Genomic DNA, 21,313 nt, shown 5'->3' with positions numbered 1-21,313 from the left:
AAATTAAAAAATTCTCATGAGGACATTAAACATATTGTTTTTAAAACAGAATTTTTAATTCATGGGTGATTACTTTTTTTTAAGTTTATTTATTTTGAAAGAAAGAGAGAGCAGGAGCAGGGTAGGGGCAGAAAGAAGAGGGAGAGAAATTACCAAGCAGGCTCCGCGCTGTCAGTGCAGAGCCCCATGTGGGGCTTGAACTCACAAACCGTGAGATCATGACCTGAGCCCAAATCAAGAGTTGGATGCTTAACCGACTGAGCCACCCAGACCACCCCATGGGTAATTTTTTCTTTAATTGAAACATGTAAAGCCAACCGTTGTGATACAGTTTTACAGATATGCTTTCCAGTGAAAGTTTACTTTGACCATGTTATTAGGGAGACTTCTAGTATAAAGTGGCTGTTTTTAATTAATAATAGACCTAATTGAAATAGGCTTCTAAACTGAAAAGGTTTCCAAAAATGGTTAACCAATAAGAGATTTAAAATCTAACATTCTGGTAGACTGAGAGGCTCAGTTAGGCAAGATTGTTGCACACCTAAAGGATAGTTCTATGTTCCAGACACTCTCTTTACACGCTTTTCCAAAACCAACAGACACTTTTTGTTTGTTGTCTTAGTTGCAACAACTGAAGTGCTTTATATCTTGTGACCCATTTTGAACAACCGTAAAAGGAGGGGATGTGCCATTCTTCACACTTCCTCCTGCTTGCTAGCTGAGATGCGGACCTGATCATGGGAGCCCCAGCAGTCATACTGGAATTTGAAAGAGATAGTAAACATCTATCTTATTTGCCATTGTTATTTTTCTTTTTTCTCTTACTAACAACTAAGTGTTATCTTAACAACACACCTAAAAAGAGAAACTATGTTTCAGATAGGCTTGGGTTTTTTCCCTTCTAGATTTTCCTTTTATTAGCCATGGTATTTTCCTGTCCCTGATGGAAGGAAAAATATATAGTATATTCTTTATTTTCATCGTTTTTAATGTACGATTCCACCTATCCCCACACTTTCATTACCCCTTACTGATTTAAAATAAATTTTATTATATTTCACTTAAAAAAACATACAATTATGCTGTATTTTTAAAGAAAAGGAAGCCTGTTATTATTATACACAAACTTCATAAATAACTGAATTTATAATACAATTGAAAGAACATTTTAAGATTATAAGGTATATAAGATTATTCTGATGAGTCTATCTATAAAAACTTATTAATATTGGTACTTTCTGGGGAACCTGGGTGGCTCAGTCAGTTGACTTTCTGACTCTTGATTTCAGTTCAGATCATGATCCCAGGGCCGTGGGACTGAGCCCCGCATCAGGTTCTGTGCTGAGAGAGAGCAGGAGTAGAGGCAGAAAGAAGGGGGAGAGAGATCCTCTCTCTCTCCCTCTGTCCCCCCCCCCCACCCCCGCCCCACTCACAGTCTCTCTCTCAAAAAAAAATAGTAATGGTCACTTCTTAATTTAACCTGGTGAGTTCAATTTTGGGGAAAAATTCTGACTAGTCATGTTACCTACCTAGCCCAATTTATAATATTTTATGATTTAGGTCTTTGAGGCAACATGTGGTTCTACCAGTGGCCTATATCATTCCATTTGTAGGTCATATCTGAGTGGCTGTTGATCACCATCTCGTTAGCTGGGTCTACTTGCTCACCCAATTGCTATACTGCATAACTCAGGTGCACTCATTACAACACTGAAATTTGCCCCATTGATTGACTCTTCCTTTCACGAGGGATTTCTCCATAGCATGCAGTGCTGTTTGATAGCATTTTACCCATACCCACGGTAGAACTTCTTTCAAAGTTGGAGTTAGTCCTCTTAAACCCTGCCACCATTTTATCAAGTGAGTGTCTGTCATATTCTAAATACTTCATTGTCATTTCAACAGTCTTCGCAGCATCTTCACCCGGAGTAGACTCTATATCCAGAAACCACTTTCTTTGCTCCTCCGTGAGAAGCAACTCCTAACCTGCTCACTATTATCACGTGACTGTACCCATTCAGTCCCACCTTCAGGCTCCACTTCTGATTCTAGTCCTCTCGCTCTTTCCACCTCATCTCCAGTGACTTCCTCCACTGAGGTCGTGAGCTTCTCACAGTCACCCACTAGGGCTGGAACCAACTTCTCCCAAACTCCTGTGAGTGTTGATATTTCAACCTCTTCCCACGAATCATGAGTGTTCTTAATAGCATCTGGAATGGTGAATCCTTTCCAGAAGGTTTTCAATTTTCTTTGCCCAGATCCATCAGAGGAATGGCAGCGATAGCCTCATGGAATGTATTCCTTAAATAATAAGACTTGACAGTTGAAATGACTCCTTGATCCATGGGCTGCAGCGTGGGAGTTGTGTCAGCAGCATGAGAACAACATTAATCTCATTGTCCATTTCCATCAGAGCTCTTGGGTGCCCAGGTGCATTGTCAATGAGCAGTTATATTTTGAAAGGATTCCTTTTTTCTGAACAGTAGGTCTCAACAGTGGGCTTAAAATACTCAGTAAACATGTTGTAAACAGATGTGCTGTCATCCAGGTTTTGTTGTCACATTTATAGAGCATAGGCAGAGTAGATTTAGCATAATTCTTAAGGGTCCTACAATTTTTAAATATTTTTTAAAATGTTTTTAAGTTTGAGAGAGAGACAGAGACAGAGCATGAGCTGGGGAGGAGCAGAGAGAGAGGGAGACACAGAGTCCAAAGCAGGCTCCAGGCTCTGAGCCATCAGCCCAGAGCCTGACACAAGACTCGAACTCACGAACTGTGAGATCATGACCTGAGCCGAAGCTGACGCGTAAGTGACTGAGCCATCCAGGCACCCCTAGAAGACACTGCAGTCTTAAATGTGAAAGTAATTAATAACAGCTTCAAAACACATTAGCAACTGAAAGGAGAAATAAATCTACAATGATTAGAGTGCAGTCCCTCTCTCCTCTATCTCAGTAACTGATAGAACAATTAGACCAAAAAAATCAATATTAAGACCACAGAAGGCTGAAAATACTACCAACCAACTAGACCTAATCAATGTTGATAGAATGCTCCATCTGACAAAAGGATAATACACATGCTTTACAAATGCACGTGGGACATTCCACCAAGATAGGTCATTTTCTGGGTCAGGAAAAAAAAAGATTTTATTATTAACCTCAATAAATGTAAAAGGATTCATACCATACTCTCTATAGTCTCTGACCACAACATAATTTAAGTGGAAATCGTTAACAGAAAGATACCTGAAAATTCTGAAATATTTGGAAATTCAAAATATTTCCAAATGATCTGTGGGTCTAGGAAGAAGACACAAGATGAGATAGAAATGTGTAACTAAGTGATATGAAAATACAGCATTTCAAAATGTGTGAGATGCAGCTAATGTGGAGCTTGGAGGGAAACTTATCATATAGAGTGCCTGTATTAAAGAGAAAGAAAGAGGGGTGCCTGGGTGGCTCAGTCGGTTAAGCACCAGACTTCAGCTCGGTCGTGATCTCACGGTTTGTGGGTTCAAGCCCTGCATCGGGCTCTGTGCTGACAGCCTGGAGCCTGCTTCAGATTCTGTGTCTTCCTCTCTCTCTCTGCGCCTCTCCTGCTCGCTCTCTCTCTCTCTCTCAAAAATAACTAAATATTTAAAAAATAAATAAAAAAGAGAAAGAAAAATCTCAACTTGATTATCTCAACTTCCACTTAAAGGAAGGAAAAAATAGAGCAAATAAAAGTAAAAGTAAACAGAATCAAGGAAATAATAAAGATATCAGCAAATCATTGAAATTGAAGCAGAAAACCAATAGAGAAAATCAAGGACAATAATAGGTAGTTTTTAAAAACAAGGAATAAAGTTGATAAACCTATAGCCAGACTGATTTTTTAAGTGACAAAATAGATAAATTACTGATAACATGAGTTAAAAAATACATGTCACTATAGATGCCACAGACATTGAAAGGATAATTAGAAATATTAAGAGCAACAATTTGGTAACTTACATGAAATGAATAAATTCAACGAAAGACAGAAACTGCCAAAAATCACCCCAAGAAGAAATATAGAACCTGAATATACCTACATTTATCAAAGGAAGTTAGTTAAACACCTTCCCACAAAGAAACTCCAGGCACTGATGGCTTCAACAAAGTTCTACCATTACCCTGATACCACATGAGCAAAAGCATTACAAGAAAAGAAAATTGAGAAGCATGTTTTTCACCAAGTCAATACACAAATTCTTCATAAAATATTATGATAGGGAAAGATAGGATTCAGCAGGCAGAAATGGAGAGGCTAGGACTTGAAGTTCCCTGCATGGGGAAAAACACATATTTTAAAACATTCCTTCTGGGGAACATCTGACCTGGAGCAAAGTCCCCCAGGCATAAAGTCCTGTTAAGAATGTGACAGACACCACTTACTCCCCCTCAGGTTTTCCTCAGGAATTTGACAAATAAAGGACCTGACTAAAAATAAGTAGACCATAAAAGGCATGACCCACAAGGACGGTATGGCCCTAGACCACCGCTGATACAATGGAAATGAGCCAATCAAAAATGAATGATGAGGCATTTAGAGTCAGCTAGCCAATAACAGTAGAACCTGAGAAGGAACAGGGGAAGGAGAGGGGCTGACCGAACCCTGTGAAACAAAGCCCCTTATCTATAGTCCCTTCTCTGTGAAGAGAGCCATCATACTATTCTTACTTTCTGATTTTATACTCTAATAAAATTCTTGCCTGCTGCTCACTTTATTCTGTGTCCACCTCTTCATTCTTCCAAGCAGGGAGACAATGAACCCCAGGTATTGAGGTAAAGAATCCTGCAACAATATCAGTGTGAGATATAAGCCCACCGACCCAATCAAAGGAGGGACGAGGAGACTCAGAGCACAGTGAGGTGAGGCTTCTTTAGTCAACATTCTTGCAAGAGCAGGTGTCTGCACACTCCAGGCAGTTACAGCAGACAATTTATCTCCTAGCACCCAAGTCCCTCCCCTGCTTCCTCATTGGCTCCTAACACACAAACCCCTCCCCTGATTCCTCATTGGCTCCTAGCACACAAGTGCCTCCTCTGGCTCCCCATTGGCTGATACTACAGAGCTTCCAGCCTTACCTGGATGTCGCCGGTACCCATGTAAGGCAAACAGTAGTCTGATTGGGGGCACCTGGGTGGCTCAGTCCTTTGAGCTTCTGACTTTGCCTCCGGTCATGATCTCAGGGTTCGTGAGTTGGACCCCTGCATCTGGCTTGCTACTGTCAGCAAGGAGCCCGATTCAGATCCTCTGTCCCCCCCTCTCTTTGTCCCTCCCCACTGGTGCTCTCTCTCTCTCTCTCTCTCTCTCTCTCTCTCAATCTCTCCCTCAAAAATAAACAAAACTTAAAAAAAAAGTCGTCTAAAAAAAAAATAAAAAAGCAAAGCAGTCTGACTGGGACAAATGTACCTTCCCTGAAGTGACACAGAGATTTTCAGTTCTTGCTCCCTGTGTTCTTTGGCACTTGCTCATTGCAAAGCCAGGAAAATAAACCTGCCAAACAGAGAGGGGGAGAAGAATAGGAAGTGAAGGGTTTAAGGGTTTGGGACTCCATTGGTGGGGGGAGGGGGGTCATACATATTTCCAGTAGGTTGTAAACCTGTTGTTAATTAGACAGCACAGCTTTCATTTGGTATTTCTGACAATGGATCATCTCCCTTACTTCTCACAGAAAGGAAACCCATTAGAGAGATTTCCACAAGAGGAATCTAAATGTCATCATTATGGAGTTCAGTTTAAAGTGAGGACAACAATTTTGACTTAAAGTCAAGATTGAAGTGTGTTCTTGCCTCTTTAACAAAATAACCAAGCAAGCAAGCAAGCAAACAAGAAAGAAAGAAAAGCCCACATCATTTAACCATTAAGGACTTTGAGCCTAGACAAGTTAAGAACTATGGATCAATACACCTTTTGACAGGAATAGGATTGAGAAAATAATTAATGGGTTTTTCTGTCATCTTTCTGAGACTACAGTGTTTACCTTTGTTGGCCCGGGGTATCCACATTTCATGGGGAGTGGGGAGATGCGAGTTTAAGATTGTTATAGGAGAAATGCAAAGAAAAGATGAAGTGACCAAAAGTCATTGATTCTAAAATATACATTTGCCCCGCATTTTTCACATTTCTAAAGCAGATGCATTTTATAGACTACAGTGTGTTGTAATTTCAGTGGTAATGCCCTTTCCTTCTTCCTTCCTTCCTTCCTTCCTTCCTTCCTTCCTTCCTTTCTTTCTTTCTTTCTCTCCCTCTCCCTCTCCCTCCCCCTCTCCCTCTCCCTCTCCCTCTCCCTCTCCCTCTCCCTCTCCCTCTCCCTCTCCCTCTCCCTCTCCCTCTCTCTTTCTTTCTTTCTTTCTTTCTTTCTTTCTTTCTTTCTTTCTTTCTCTTTCTTTCTGGTACATAAAATAATGATGAATCTTACAATCGATAGCATCTTGGATTTAATGAAAAATGGTGATATCTTCTGATATCCAAAATAGGATTAACATTTTTAGCTGATAAATACTTTATATAATGAATTTTGAGCAATGCACACACCCAAACCTCTATCAAGTCATAGGGCATTTTCAATACTCCAGAAAGATCTCTGATGTCCCTTCCCAGTCAGTTCTAACACACACCCCCATCCCTGCAACACCATTCTGATTTCCTTGATCATACATTAGTTTGCCTGTTCTGAAATCATCTAAATATAATCATACAGTGTATGGTCTTTTGTGTCTGGCTTCTTTTGCTCAGCATAGTGTTTTTTGAAGTTTATCTTGTGTATATCAGTGTTTTGTTTCTTTTTATTGGGGGGGGTAGGATTCCATTATTGTATATACAATCTGTTCTCTCTCCTATTGATGGACATTGAGTTGTTCCCAGTTTTTGGTAATTATGAATAAGCTGCTATGAACATTGTGTAAAAACACTGTGTGTGTGTATGTATTGTGTGTATATATATATTTATACATGTATACATACAAATGTATATATTGTATGCATATTTATAATGTGTCTTTATATAAATTATATATGCATGTCTATATATATTACATATGTATATACATATGTATGTTTTTGTCTCTATGAATTTATATAGATAAATATCTATAAATTCATAGACAGAGAATATACTTATATATATTTTTATAAATTTCTCTTAGAATTATTCTAGGAGTAAAAGTTCTGAGTTATATTGTAGGGGTGCATTCAAGCTTTAAAATTTTTTTTTAATTTTTTTAACGTTTTATTTATTTTTGAGAGAGAGACAGAGCGTGTATGGGGGAGGGGCAGAGAGAGAGGGAGACACAGAATCTGAAGCAGGTTTCAGGCTCTGAGCTGTCAGCACAGAGCCTGATGCAGGGCTCACACCCATGAACCATGAGATCATGACGTGAGCCGAAGTATGATGCTTAACTGACTGAGCCACCCATGCACACCATAAATAGCTGATCTTGATTCGTCATCATCACTAATGTTGATAATTTTCATAGCCACCACTCATTGAGTACTTTCTAGATGTCAAAGACATTACATTTTTTGCATACAGACATTTCATTCAGGCATCGAAGAAGTGAATACCTACACTTTACAAATGCAGACATGGAATACCAGGAAGTTACATCAATTTTTGTAAAACAAAAATTGTAAAAACAGTGTAAAACACTTTTTCTTGTGTGCTTCACAAACTATCCGAAAAAGGATTTTGGAGTGAGAGATTAAATAGGGTTTTGGCCAGGTTATGTTCTTGAGAAAGAATTACCAGCCATGCCCTGTCTAGCATATTGTTACGTTTGGTGGCTAGCTTTTTAGAGTTTTATTTATTTATTTATTTTTTATTTTTTGCTTTTTAGAGTTTTATATGTGAAGTGCAGACACCATGACCTGGGCGAGGGGGAATGTCCCTTTCTTGTCCAGGACCTGGTGAGGCAAAGGTAGGTAGAGAGGGAGGCAGGTCACGATGGGGTCAGATGTAGGGGATTCCGAGGAAAGAAGGCCGGCTGCCTTCTCAGTTGGGGCTTATGTAAGATGTGCCTCCCCATCTGTCCCCACACCAGCGTAAGGCACAGCCATATGCCCCCCCCCACCCCCAACCCAGGCTGTCATGTTTCAGGAGCAAAGAGACTCTTCAGTCGGGACGCAGAAGTTCGTCACCGTCTGGCCGGGAAGCTTTCCAGCGGGCTGAGTGTCGTGAGGGAAGCCCAGACAGCTTAGGTGGGTCTCAGACCCCCCAGAATGGTCTCTGAAGCTTGTCAGGACAGAGGTGAATCCAGGTCCGCAGGGAGGAGATATCGGGGTGGTGGTCACACCTAGAAAGTTAGGGGCCCAATTCATGACCGGCACAGCTGCAGCTAAAAATTCCAGCTGGGCAATCAGTACGGGGGTCTGGAGAAAGCAGAGGGTGGATTTTGGGGACCCTGACTCTTTCCCATGGCTGTGAAGTTGAATGAGCCTGCAAACCATCTTTGGGCAAGAAGCGGAGAGAGGATATTTGAGACACTGAGCATTTTTATTAAAAAGAGGCTGAACACTGCCCACGGGAATTGTTTAAATTGGATAGGATATTTTGTTTACTTTGTTTTAACTTTCCTGCCAACTAGTGGGTGAGGCTGATTCATTATGGATTAAATACCGGGGCACCTGGTGGCTCAGTTGGTTGAGCAACCTACTTCGGCTCAGGTCATGGTCTCGCGGTTCGTGAGTTCGAGCCCTGCATTGGGCTCGCTGCTGTGAGCACAGAACCCACTTTGGATCCTCTGTCCCCCTCTGTCTGCCCCTCCCCTGCTCACTCTCTCTCTCAAAAAAAAATTAACAAACAAAAGCTACAATTTCTATGTACCTCTGCATGGTAGCACATCAATCAGAATCAGGCAGGTTGGGCTTCGGTGGCAAACAGTCGTTACCTATTAGTGGCTTATAACAATACAAGTTTGTTTCTTATTCAAGCTATGTTTATCACAGTTTGCCTAAGACCCTGCTCTGGGATTTCACACTGCGATCCAGGCTCACAGAAAAGCTTCTACGTGGAAACTTGCTGTTGCAAGACAGGTGCTCTCTCTCAAAGTTTCATTCAGCACAGATGTGGGAGAGGGGCACATCACATTTTGCTTTTAATTCCAGTTAACATACAGTGTTACATTAGTTTCAGATGAATGATACAGTGATTCAGCAACTGCAGACGTTACCAGTGACACATCATTATAAGTGTACTCTTAATTCCCTTCACCTATTTGACCCATCTCCCTGCCTACCTCCCCTCTGGTAACCATCAGTTTATTCCCTATCGTTAAAGGATCTGTTTTTTGGTTGTCTTCTATTTTCTGTGTTCGTTTGTTTTCTTAAATTCCACATATGAGTGAAATCATATGATATTTGTCTTTCTCTGATTTATTTCACTTAGTATAATACCCCTTAGATCCATCTATGTTGTTGCAAATGGCAAGGTTTTATTCTTTTTTATGGCTGAGTAAGATTCTTGATTTCAGGGTTTTTTCTTTTAGCACTTTGAATGTATCATGCTATTCCCTTCTGGCCTGCAAAGTTCTGCTGAAGAATCTGCTGATAGGGCTCCCGGGTGGCTCAGTCAGTGAGTCTTCTAACTCTTGATTTTGGCTTAGGTCATGATCTCAAGGTTCTTGGGATTGAGGGCTCTGTGCTGACAGCTTCTCTCTCCCTCTCTCTCTCTGCCCCTCTCTTGCTTGCTCTCTCTCTCTCTCAAAGTAAATAAGTAAATTAAAAAAAAAAATCTGCTGATAGCCTTATAGGGTTTCCTTTGTAGATAACTGTTTTCTCTTGATGCTTTTAAAATTCTTTATCAACTACTTTTTGCCACTTTAAATATTGTGTCTTGGTGTGGATCTCATTGGTGGATTTTGTTGGGGGCTCTCTGTGCCTCCCAGATCTGGGTTTCTGTTTCCTTCCCCAGATTTGGGAAGTTTTCAGCAGTTATTTCTTCAAACAAATTGTCTCCTTTTCTCTCTCTTCTCCTTGTGGGAGCTATAATGTGAATGTTATTACACTTGATGGTGTTGCTGAGTTCCCTTAATCTATTTTCATTTATTATTACTGTTTTCTCTCCTGTTCAGCTTTTTTTAGCTTTCCATTACTTTTTCCTTCAGATCACTGATCCTTTCTTCTGCTTCCAGTGTACTAGTCTACTATTTATTTCCTTGTAGTATATTTCTTTTTTTTTTAATGTTTATTTATTTTTGAGAGAGAGATTGACAGAGTGTGAGCAGGGGAAGGGCAGGGAGGGCGAGACACAGAATATGAAGCAAGCTGCAGGCTCTGAGCTGTCAGCACAGAGCCTGATGCCGGGTTCCAACTCCCTAACCGCAAGATCATGACCTGAACTGAAATCAGATGCTCAACCAACTGAGCCACCCAGGTTCTCCCCCTGTAGTATATTTCTAATTTCAGTTATTGTGTTCTTTATTTCTGATTGGTTCTTTTTAATCTCTTTGTTAGGGGTCTCACTGAGGTCCTCCACTCTTTTCTCAAGTTTAGTGAGTATCTTTATGATCATTACTGATGAGGGAACATAAAGCAAGCTGACACCCCACAAACCACTACCCCCCAACCCCAGGTGCGATATTCCTCAGGCTCTATGGAGGTTGCCCAAGAACAAAGGAAAGGACAGAAAACAAATGATTAAACTGATAATCTCCATCAGTTTATAAATATCTTATCAATAGCCTAATTTCCAGGAACTCCCTACTGTCTTAATGTTAATGCTTTGCTTGAAGGAAAAACAACCTTGACAATAGCTAGGGCTCCAGTAGTCTGTGAGTCTTTAGCATATGGAAAACCCTTTAAGAAACTTCCTCTAGGGGCGCCTGGGTGGCGCAGTCGGTTAAGCGTCCGACTTTAGCCAGGTCACGATCTTGTGGTCCGTGAGTTCGAGCCCCGCGTTGGGCTCTGGGCTGATGGCTCAGAGCCTGGAGCCTGTTTCCGATTCTGTGTCTCCCTCTCTCTCTGCCCCTCCCCCGTTCATGCTCTGTCTCTCTCTGTCCCAAAAAAATAAATAAACGTTGAAAAAAAAAAATTAAAAAAAAAAAAAAAAAAAAAACTTCCTCTTGACTTTACCCCCCCAACTCCATAGTAGATAACCACTCGCTCTTCACAACTCCAGTGCAGCTCTCTCTGCCCATTAGTCCCGTCCCTGTGCTTTAATAAAATCACCTTTTTTTGCACCAAAGACATCGTCAAGAATTCTTCCTTGGCCATTGGCTCCGAACCACCGCTCCCCCACCACTCCAAAACCCCATCAATTACTTTAAATTCTTTATCAAACATATCGCTCATCTGTGTTTCCTTTAGCTCTCTTGCTGTGACTTTGTCCTGTTCTTTCATTTGGGACATATTTTCCTATCTGCTTATTTTGTATAACCCTCTATACCTGTGTCTATGTGTTAGAAAGTCAGCTACATATCGCTCTTGAAAGTAGTGTCCTTATGAAGAAGAGGTCCTTTAATGCCCTGCAGTGCAGTGTCCCCTGTTCCCCGGAAGCTGGAACTTCAGAAGTGTCTCCCACGTGTGTCGTCTGTGTCCTGCTGTTGTGGCTGAGCCATGTTTGCCTTCAGTCCCATTGTCTGCAGTGGCTCTCTGCCATTTTGTGGGCAGGGTTTGGTCCCTGTGTTGTTGGTGGGCCAGTCTGGGCCACCTTGGACTTGAGCTTAGTCAGGCCATCATTTGCCAGAGCCGTGGTAGCCCAGAGCTGCGGTAGCCCAGAGCTGCAGGGGTTCTCCCCCTGTCGTCCCGAGAAGCTTTCATTGGTGGGTGGGCTTGTAGTCAGACCAGACGTCTTCCCGGAGTCCACTGCTGGGGCTGCAGTTGAGTTGGTGGGCATGGTTGTCTTTCCCTCTCCCTTGGGCAGGGAGCACCTTGGAGCGGTGCTGGGTCCTGTCTGGGCTGCTTGCACACTACCAGGCCTGTGGTGCCATTTTGGATGGACTCATGCCAAAAGCGTGTTGTTGGGGGGGGGGGTTTGGGTGGATCCACAGAAAAACACAGGTGTGGGGCATGTGGTGCCAGCAAGGTCATCACAGATCTAGTCTGCTGTAGGCAGGGGGCTGCAGCACAGGAAAATGCTGCCCAGGCTGGGATGCAGGGGGCAGGTCTGCAAAAGGATGTGGGGGTGGGGCAAGCCATTGGCAAGCTGAGTGGAGAGTGTTTGGGCTGTGCTATTTCCCACAGGTGTCCCTGTATCTAGGTTAGTGGGGGTGGGGTGGAAATGGTACCCTCCAGCTATTTTTCCTTCTTTTTTGTTTTAATATTTGTTTTTATTTTTGAGGAGAGAGAGAGAGAGAGAGAGAGAGAGAGAGACAGAATGTGAGTGGGGGAGGGGCAGAGAGAGGGAGACACAGAACCTGAAGCAGGCTCCAGGCTCCGAGCTGTCAGCACAGAGCCCGACACGGGGCTCGAACTCACAAACTGCAAGATCATAACCTGAGCCCAGGTCGGATGCTTAACTGACTAAGCCACCCAGGTGTCTAGCTCTTTTATTCTTGGAGAAGTCTTCCAAAGATCCCTGCCTCTTTAAGACATGCTCTGAGATTAGTAAATACATCTCCTTCCCATATGTTTTTCAAACTGCTGCTTCTATGCTGTATCTTAGCAGGGGTATTTGTTGTGCTGTCTCTTTAAGGGCAGGGACTCAGTTTCCTATCACCCTCTGGCTCTTCCAGAGCTGAGCCTGCAGATTTTTAAAGTTCTACATGTTAAGTCCCACTGATTGTAAGAATTCATGAAGTTAGGCTCCTCTGGTTTTCAGAGCCTAATTTTATGGGGATTTGTCTCCCCAGTGCGGGTCCCTCAGGTCTGGGGTGCCTGTTGTGGGGTCTGCTCCTCTCCCCTCTCTGCACCCACAGCATCCCTGACTCCTGCAGACAGTCCTGTGGGTCTGGTTGGCTCCTGACCTCGTGTCTGCCCTTCCTACCCTCTTCAATGCGGACTCTTCTCCACATTTAGCTGTGGACAGTTTGTTGTGCTAGTCTTTGGGGTGTTTTCTGGGTGATTTACACTGACATGGGTGCTATCTAGGTGTATCCGTGGGATGAGGCGAGCCCAGGATCCTCCTACTCTGCCATCTTCCCGAGAAGTTGGATCCAGATTCTTTTGGTGTTGCCTTGGGCATCATTTAGAACATACAGGACATGCTGTTACTACATTAACCAAGACACTATACTTTAAGGGCATTTTGAAATTTCTGGCAATAGGTTATATTACCTGGGCATTGCAGTGGCCACTCTTAGTATGCACCCAAGTCAGTAGCTAGGGCTCATACCTGAGCTAAGGCATCAGCTTCCTGATTGCCAGGGCGTGTCTGTTATGAACTCGGACATGAAAAACAGTCAAGATGCCTTAGACTCTTGCAGATGGACCCAAATGTCTTTCCATATACATCCTGGCCCCACAAGGGTTTATTCACGATCACCCACCCCTCTGCTTTCCACTGTCCAAGTCACAGGGTCAGTCCCTTTAGAGCAGCCCACCCAGCTGTCAGTGCAACGGGCCGTGGGTGCAATGGGCCAGGGTTCCTGGGTGACCACCAGCCAGACCGCTCTGAGCTCAGCTCCCTGGCCGCTGCACTGGCTGCTGTGTGAGAGGGGAGCTCCTGTTCTGTGGGGGCAGCTCAGGTTTCTGTCCCCTTCCAGAGGTGGGACTAAAGTCCCAGGGGCACAATCTCCTGTCTCTGCCACAGTGCCTGACCATATCTTCCAGAGTCACAGACGCATCTAACTCACACAGCAGCCCTGCTCAGGAGCTGCCCACAGCTTTAATCTGTTTTACTAGTTTTGCCCTCTCAAGGTGGCTTGCTACTCTGATCCCATGTCCCACATGGCCCTCTCTTTGCCAGGCAGCATAAGGGACAGGAACACTGTGCCTGGTGGGGAAGCAAAGTCCACTAACCCCCCCCAAATCCCTAGGACAGCCTGCACCTCTCTCATGTTCCCAGAGGCCAGGTAAGCTTGCACCTTATTAATCCCAGCTTTTGGGACAACAGGTGTTTTACCTGGCCAGATGACACCCAACACCTTACTACAGTGAATGGGCCTTGAATTTTCTGTGGGTTCAATGCTCATCCTCTGTCTCAGAGATGCTCCAGCAAAGCCTGCAGGATGTCCTGCATCAGAGGCAAGTCTTCACATGGTAACGTTATATCATCCATGTAATGGGCCCATTTCACTGATGTGGGGAGAATAGGAACAGGTACCCCAGTAGTACCCCATGCATATGGATGGGCTGTGCGGGTAGCCTTGGGGGACTGCTGGGAAGGTTTGTTATTATATCTCCCACATGAAGGCAAATCGATCTTAGTTATTAGAAACCTGTCAGGAATGCTTTGCAAGAATGCTTTTTGCCGAAGCATCAGATAAAACAGTAAGTGTCTGCAAATGACAAAAGACGTACAAATGGCCATGGTTCTAGACCTGGCTGTACTAGGTTATAGATGGTTATAGATATGGTTATACTAGGACATATCAGAGTTCGGGGAATTTCATACAAATATACCCTAAAGAAAGTTTAGTATCACTTCCTCTTTGACAGAGCTTCTCATGAAAATGAACATATAATCAGAAGTGACATAGTTGTAAACAACTTGGCTTTTCCAACAGAGAAGACTTAGTTTCTTAAGTAATCAAAGACCTGATAAAGACAAAACACGGAGCCTTTGTTTCCCAGGTAGGTTACATCAAAGGTAAAGAAAATCCTTGGTTTACAATTTCTTAAGAAAAGCAAGCCAATAATCAAAGAAAACTTTATCCTTTCAACAGAAAGAAATTTTGTTTTTCTAATTTTGTACCAGTGTACTTTTGATAGTATAATTCTGTTTTCTTTTTAGCTTATGTAAGTCTATTTTATTCATAGCTCAGCTAATCATAGCTCGACTACATATAAAACTTCTTTTTTAATATTTCTTTTCCACAGACCTCCAACTTTCTATATCAGTGCTTTCATTCCCAATCTCTGGCCAATAACCGGGTACCCAGTTCCACAGCTAAAGCCTTTTACTGATATCTGTGACCTTTTGGAGGGTGTGCACTGGATTCTGGGAATTCCTACAGTAATCTGCATTTTGAAAAAGCCTCCCTCTCCCTTGGGGCACCTGGGTGGCTCAGTCGGTGAAGCAGCCAATTCTTGATTTCAGCTCAGGTGGTGATTGCGTAGCTCCTGAGTTCAAGCCCTGCGTCGAGCCCCACACCGGGCTCTGCGCTGAGCTCACAGTCTGCTTGGGGTTCTCTCTCTCCCTCTCTCTTCCCCTCCCCTGATTGTGTGCTCTTTCTCTCTCTCAAAATAAATAAATAAACTTAACGCCCCCCTTTCCTTTCTTCAGTCTCGGTGAGCAATGTTTTGGTTACATCTTGGGGTGTTCACATTTCAAAGACAGGGCAAGACTTACAACTTTAGGGGACAGAGAAAGAATGTAAATTTTCCCCTGGGTGTTTTGGGGTCATTGCAGTTTAAAAATAATTTTCTTTCATATTAGGGGTCAGACGGCTTGGGGCATTTTATCCATTTTCTCATCAATTACCATAGCATCCTTCTCTTCACTCTTATCCCTTTCTCCCGGATTTCATCTCTCAGCATCCTACTCAGGCTCTGTCAACAAGTGTCCCGATCTTAATCCGAAGCATCTGGAGCCCTCCTAGCTTTGTAAAAGGGCGCTATTATCCTGCTCTCCCACCTTCTCTGCTCACCCCGAAGCCAGTAGGCTAGTGGGCACCCGCACATCCTTCTCTGATTGTTCTTGCTTTCTGACTTGAGGTGGGCACTGGTGGCCAGCAGAACTGTCCTCGGCAGAGGCCAGCTCACTGCACAGCCTTGCACATCTAGTCTCCACCCAGTGCACTGTGTGCGGTTTGTCAAGCAAGCCCCTGAAAGCAGCCGGTGTTTTCAGGGCACCCCAGCCTCGTGCGGCAGTCCATAAGCACCCGACTCACATGGAGCTCACTGACCAACCCAGGATTTTCCTGCGATGTCTCATTCCCATGACCCATTTCTCCCATTTCCTGGCTGGCTCACCTGTTGCTGGTTTGCAGCCTCTTCTGGTGCTTCTCCAGTGAAATGTGAATCCCACCTCCAGGCTGGCGGAGGGCAGGAAGAGACTGGAAAGAAAAAGGCAGCCCAGTCCAGGCTGGCAGGTGGCAGTTTGAATAAGCAAGGGAATTTACATATGAGACTTGGCTGGGATGGCAGCAAGACAGGTGGATCTCCACACACACCCACCACATCTTAAGAGTTTATAAAGGAGCCTTAAGTAGGTGCAGATGTTTTCAACACCACATCACAGTCTCAAGGCTGTGTCCTTGGAGCAGCTTCCCAGAGGCAGAAAGGCAAGTGGAATCCACATTCCAAGGACAGAGGAGGGGCTGAGGAGCCTCCAATCACTTGGGTCCAACTTGCAAGTCAACTGGCATTCCTGTCTTCTCAGTGACCTCCCCCCATGCCAGCTCAACACCCCCCCCCCCACCACCACCACCCAGTGCAGTTCATTCCAGACCTTACTGCCGCAGCTCAGATAGCGAGTCCCAGTTTCTTCTGGACAACCTAGCACATTGTCAATGGAAGAACGTCAAAGACATCTTTCCACACCCTTAAAAATTCCTGTATGCCAGTGCCGCAAATCCATTGTCCACACTTTTTCTCCCATTCCCATGACTGAGTTTTGACCTGGCTCTTCTGAAGCTTCCTAATGGTATGGCTGATGTGACCGTTGAGGATATTCTTCAAGAGAATAATACTTGCTGTGAGCAAAGTCACAAAGAAAAGGGTCAACATCCATTCTCCCTTCTCTTGGTAATGACCTACTTTTCACTCAGGTCTTACTCTTCTGTTCACTCCAGGCAACTCATGAGGGCTGTTGATTCTCCTCTTGGTTCTAGAGGTAGGGTACATGGCTCAGGCTAGGGAAATAAGGACCATCTTACGTCCTCTGGCCACAGTGCCGATGTGAGGCCCCACTTGAACCACTCAGACCAGAGAAACCCTTGGCTTCTTTTCTTGCCCCCCTCAGATGGGCTGGAGCTGCATAATTTCCTTTCCTATGTGGAAGGCTAGAGCAGGTCAGGGTTGGGTATTTCTGTTCCCTCCAGTTGGTTAGGTTCTAGTAAAACCCAAGAAAGTTGGGAGAATAGTTTCTCCTGAGGACAGGCCTTGGTAAGGTATTTCAAAATGGTTCCTTTCTTCCTTCTCCTGCCAAAAGCGTGAGGGGGCTTGTCTCTGATCTTCACCCTGAGAACCTTGGATGTCTTCTGGAGGTAAAACTTATGGAAGTCCAGGCAGGGCTCCAAGGACTTGTCTGCACTGGTCCTCCAACAGTCCGTCAGTTTGGCACTAGCCCAGTGTCTGCTCCTGGTACACTGTGATTCACTGTTCCCGCCTCTCTGTTCAATTTGCGGGTAGAGGTTTGGCCAGATTTCAACTGTCTGATGGATCTAAGAAGAGTTGCCGATTTTCACTTTGTTCAGGACTTTCTCTTTGGAAGGAGGCGAGTGATGGCTTCCGAGTTCCTTCTATGTCAGACTGGAAACTGGGAGCCATAATGATTACTTTTAAATAAGAACACATCTGTGTTTCAGGGGTGCCTGGGTGGCTCGGTTGGTTAAACGTCTGACTTTTGATTTTGACTCAGGTCATGATCTCATGGTTTGTGAGTCTGAGCCCTGCATTGAGCTCTGTGCTGACAGCCTGGAGCCTGCTTAGGATTCTCTGTCTCCCTCTCTCTCTGCCCCTCCCCAACTTGTGCTCTTCCCCCACCCCCCCCCACCCCCCCGGCTAAAAAAGAACACATTTGTGCTTTAAAACCTGGTTACTTGAAAATTATAAGCCAACAACACAACTGATGCAAAGATCTATCACTGTACACGGTCAATAAGTCAGAAAACCCACCACAAGTTACACTGATTATGATGAGCACATTTGGGGGGCCATCAGACACATCCCTTATATGAAAACTACTGACAATAATTTATAATTTAGCTGAAAGAATGCCAATCAAAAACCAAAACCAACCCAAGATGGTCCTAGTAATTTATCAGTAACAGCATTCTTCCTGGAAGCAATGCAAATTTCACATTTCCAATAGAATACTGAGAGTCTTCAGGAAACTTTAGTAATATATTAACTTTAGTTTAAAAAATTCAGGGTCTTGTAAATAACTCACTTAATAGAATATTAGAAAGTAAACCACCATAAAAACTTCAGGTAGACCCTGGTCCTCTACTGTGAGCTGAGAACTGTTCTTGGGGGATCATGAATGGAACCAGCGATGAGCAAATATTCTGGTCGCAGGATTTCTTTTTTCGTTTCTTTTAATTGAGGCGAATGAAATTCACATAATCATAAAAAGTGTACCCTTCAGTGGTACTTAGCATATTCACAGATTGTTGAGTAAAACATTAGATAATCACTCTCCCCAGCCACAGTTAACTACTAACTTACTTTTTGTCTCCCTGGATCTGCCTACTTGGTCTGGATATATTATATAAAAGGAATCATACAACATGTGACCTTTTGTATCAGGCTTCTTTCACTTAACATAATGTTTCTTTTTTTGTTGTTAAAGTTTATTTTATTTATTTTGAGAGACAAAGAGACAGCGTGAGCGAGGGAGGGGCCGAGAGAGAGGGAGGGAGAGAGAGAATCGCAAGTAGGCTCCACACTGTCAGAGCAAAGCCCAATGCAGGACTTGATCCCACGAACCATGAGATCATGACCTGAGCCGAAATCAAGAGTCAGACGCTCAGCTGACTCAGCCACCTAGGCGCCCCTTATCATAATGTTTCTGAAGTTCACCCACACTGTACCATGTATCAATACTTTATTCTTTTTTATGGCTGAGTAACATTGCAGTGTATGGATAGACCACGGTTTGCTTATCCATTTATTATTCATGGGCACTTGGATTGTTTCCACCTCTTGGCTATTTGGTTATCATGCTGTTATAAATAGTCATGTACAAATTTCTGTGTGGACATAGGTTTTCATCTCTTGTGGGTATCCGCCCAGGAGTGGAATTGCCGGGTCATGTGGTAGCCGTATGTTAAAAGTTTTGAACTACCTAACTAATTTGGAAGTAAATTTTAAAAAATAAAAAATAAAATAAAATAAAAAGTTTTGAGGAACTACCAATCTGCTTTCCACAGTGGCTGCACCATTTTACATTTCTGCCAGCCAAGTATGAGGATTCCTATTTCTCCACATCCTTGTCGACATTTGTTATTCTTTTTGCTTAAAGTCATCTTAGTGGGCATGACGTGGTATCTCAGTGTGATTTTGATTTGCATTAATGGAATGACCAATGATGATGCACTTACTATTTGTCAGGACCTTTGTACGTTATTAAAAAACTTTGAGGCCCAAAGAGCTTTAATCCATGTCATTATAGCTAGTGATACCATATTTAGACACTAAAACAATTAAATTTAAAAAATATTATTTATTAGTTCTCTTACAAACAGTAGTAATAAGTTCATTATATGTCAACATCAGAGCAACGACATCATCACGTATCATGTAGTTTCTGGAAAACTCCACCATACACTTATAAGAGAATGAGCATGAAAAAGGTAAATCACATGTTAATTATTATAAAAAAAAAATTGATCTCCTAGATCTCCCTCCCCAAAATGAGTAATGATAATTCAATTTTACTCAAGATAAATAACACTAAAAAAAGTTTTGTTTTTTTCTGGCCTGGGATTTCTCTCAACTCAGAAAACATGTACTTTGGGGAAGGGAGGATGTGGACACTGAAATCGGGATCGTTTTTGTTAGTCATAGAAAGGGCAGAAAATGGTTCTGTAATCTGGCTATGGATTTGCTGATGCCTGCCCACATTTTGAAATAACACTTTTTTGGCCTTTCGGAAATAAAACTGGATGCTTTTTTAACCTTTCATTAATCTCCTTGATCATGTGATTTTTGAGAGTGGGTGGGCATGGAGATTTATAACCCGGTGGTTCTCAAAGTGAGGTCCCCAGACCAGCAGCAGCACCTGGAACTTGTCAGAAGAGGACATCTTCGGGCCCCACCCCAGACCTGCTCCTCAGAAACCCGAGATGGGCCTTCTGTGGTCCAACAGGGCCTCCAGGTGGTTCTGATTTGCTAACCAATTTGCTAACAGTTTGAGGACAACTGGGGTGACCTTTCCCACATTACACTCTGTCAGCATGATCTCCCTCCCTGCTTTGCACTTCCTTCTTCTTTCCTTCCGCCCATAAACATTGGATGTTTTAATCCCTTGTCAGTGTTTTTATTGACACTGATTTGGAAATGTAGACATTCACACATTATGCATCTGTCTCTAAACATCACATTCATGCAGACCAAATTCAGAGAATCATTTATAACAATCCCACAGAAACTAAATCTTAAAGGGGCGTGTTAGTAATATTCAGGTAGAGCTTTGTCATGGATACAGTTCATCACCTGGGACTTAGATTACCCTTCTTTTCCAGCACACCTCCAGTAAAATCCTTTTAAATACAGAAGCTCCGTGATCCCAAGGGTTCGGTTGCCCTCTGTTGGTGTTACCCAAAGATTACTATGCCATGGCTTCTGTTTAGAAATTCACAATTGAAGAAGGTCCAGTGGAAGGAGGCTAGCTTAGAGAACAGAGCTAAGGACAAAAAGATTCAGAGTTACCGGTTCAGAGTTCTTGGAAGGTGTTCATTATGGAATGTTGACCAGGAGAATGCGCTAATCACCCAGAAGCTGGGACAGGGATCTGCATCAATCAATGGAGAGTCCAATTACATGGGGTAAGGAGTGTGTGTGTGTGTGTGTGTGTGTGTGTGTGTGTGTGCGCGCGCGCGTGTGTGTGTGTGTGTGTGTGTCTATTTATATTCTATGCTACGGTTTTCCTTGGGATTTCTAAACTGGGAAGTATGGATGAAATGAACATGAAGCTACTTTTCTTTAACCTGTATATGGTATGGAGAGAGTCCCCTGGTGCTCAAGCTTCAATGAACATGTAGACATGAAAATAAGACCTAGAGTTCTGGTTGTCCCTCCCTGTTCCTCCAATGACCTTAGAATTGCTGCCCAGAAGCAGGTCGAGTTCACTCATTGGCACTAGAGAGCTGGCTTTGTAATGAGGTTGCAGGCGCCTGGGGCTCTGGCATGTGGCTTCCGAGTTTTCCAAAGCCCAGGAGATCTCACAGGAGATGCGTCTTGGGTGAGTGTTCAACTTCTTTGATTTTGCTTGTGCTCCGCGATTTCTGTGAGGTGTTCTTGGCTTCTTAGCACTCCTGGTTTTCTAGATTGTTCTTCTACTCTTCCTCCTGTGGCAATATAG

General features: G+C 43.3%; 2 protein-coding genes across 5 annotated transcripts in view; one reads left to right on the top strand and one right to left on the bottom strand.

Annotated features, from left to right (window-relative positions):
- Positions 1-21,313, top strand: part of FBH1 (F-box DNA helicase 1) — a 217,246-nt gene that overhangs the window by 139,690 nt on the left and 56,243 nt on the right. For 2 of the 3 annotated variants that reach the window (XR_015254063.1, XR_015254062.1), the window contains exon 22: positions 623-777. The exons of the other annotated variant lie outside the window; for it this stretch is intronic. The gene's annotated coding sequence lies outside the window, so the exon portion shown is untranslated. The remainder of the gene's footprint in view (positions 1-622; positions 778-21,313) is intronic. 3 annotated transcript variants of the gene reach the window in all.
- Positions 19,434-21,313, bottom strand: part of IL2RA (interleukin 2 receptor subunit alpha) — a 56,154-nt gene continuing 54,274 nt past the window's right edge. For both annotated transcript variants that reach the window (XM_086715031.1, XM_086715032.1), the window contains exon 8: positions 19,434-21,299. In XM_086715031.1, the coding sequence (XP_086571157.1) occupies positions 21,275-21,299 (25 nt within the window). In that variant the 3' untranslated portion in view covers positions 19,434-21,274. The remainder of the gene's footprint in view (positions 21,300-21,313) is intronic.

The sequence above is a fragment of the Puma concolor genome, chromosome B4, assembly GCF_028749965.1.
Source record: "Puma concolor isolate L17-30 chromosome B4, mPumCon1.1.hap2, whole genome shotgun sequence".
NCBI classification, from domain to species: Eukaryota; Metazoa; Chordata; class Mammalia; order Carnivora; family Felidae; genus Puma; species Puma concolor.
The sequence above is the reverse complement of the archived record's forward strand: the minus strand, read 5'-3'. Positions and strand labels throughout refer to the sequence as shown.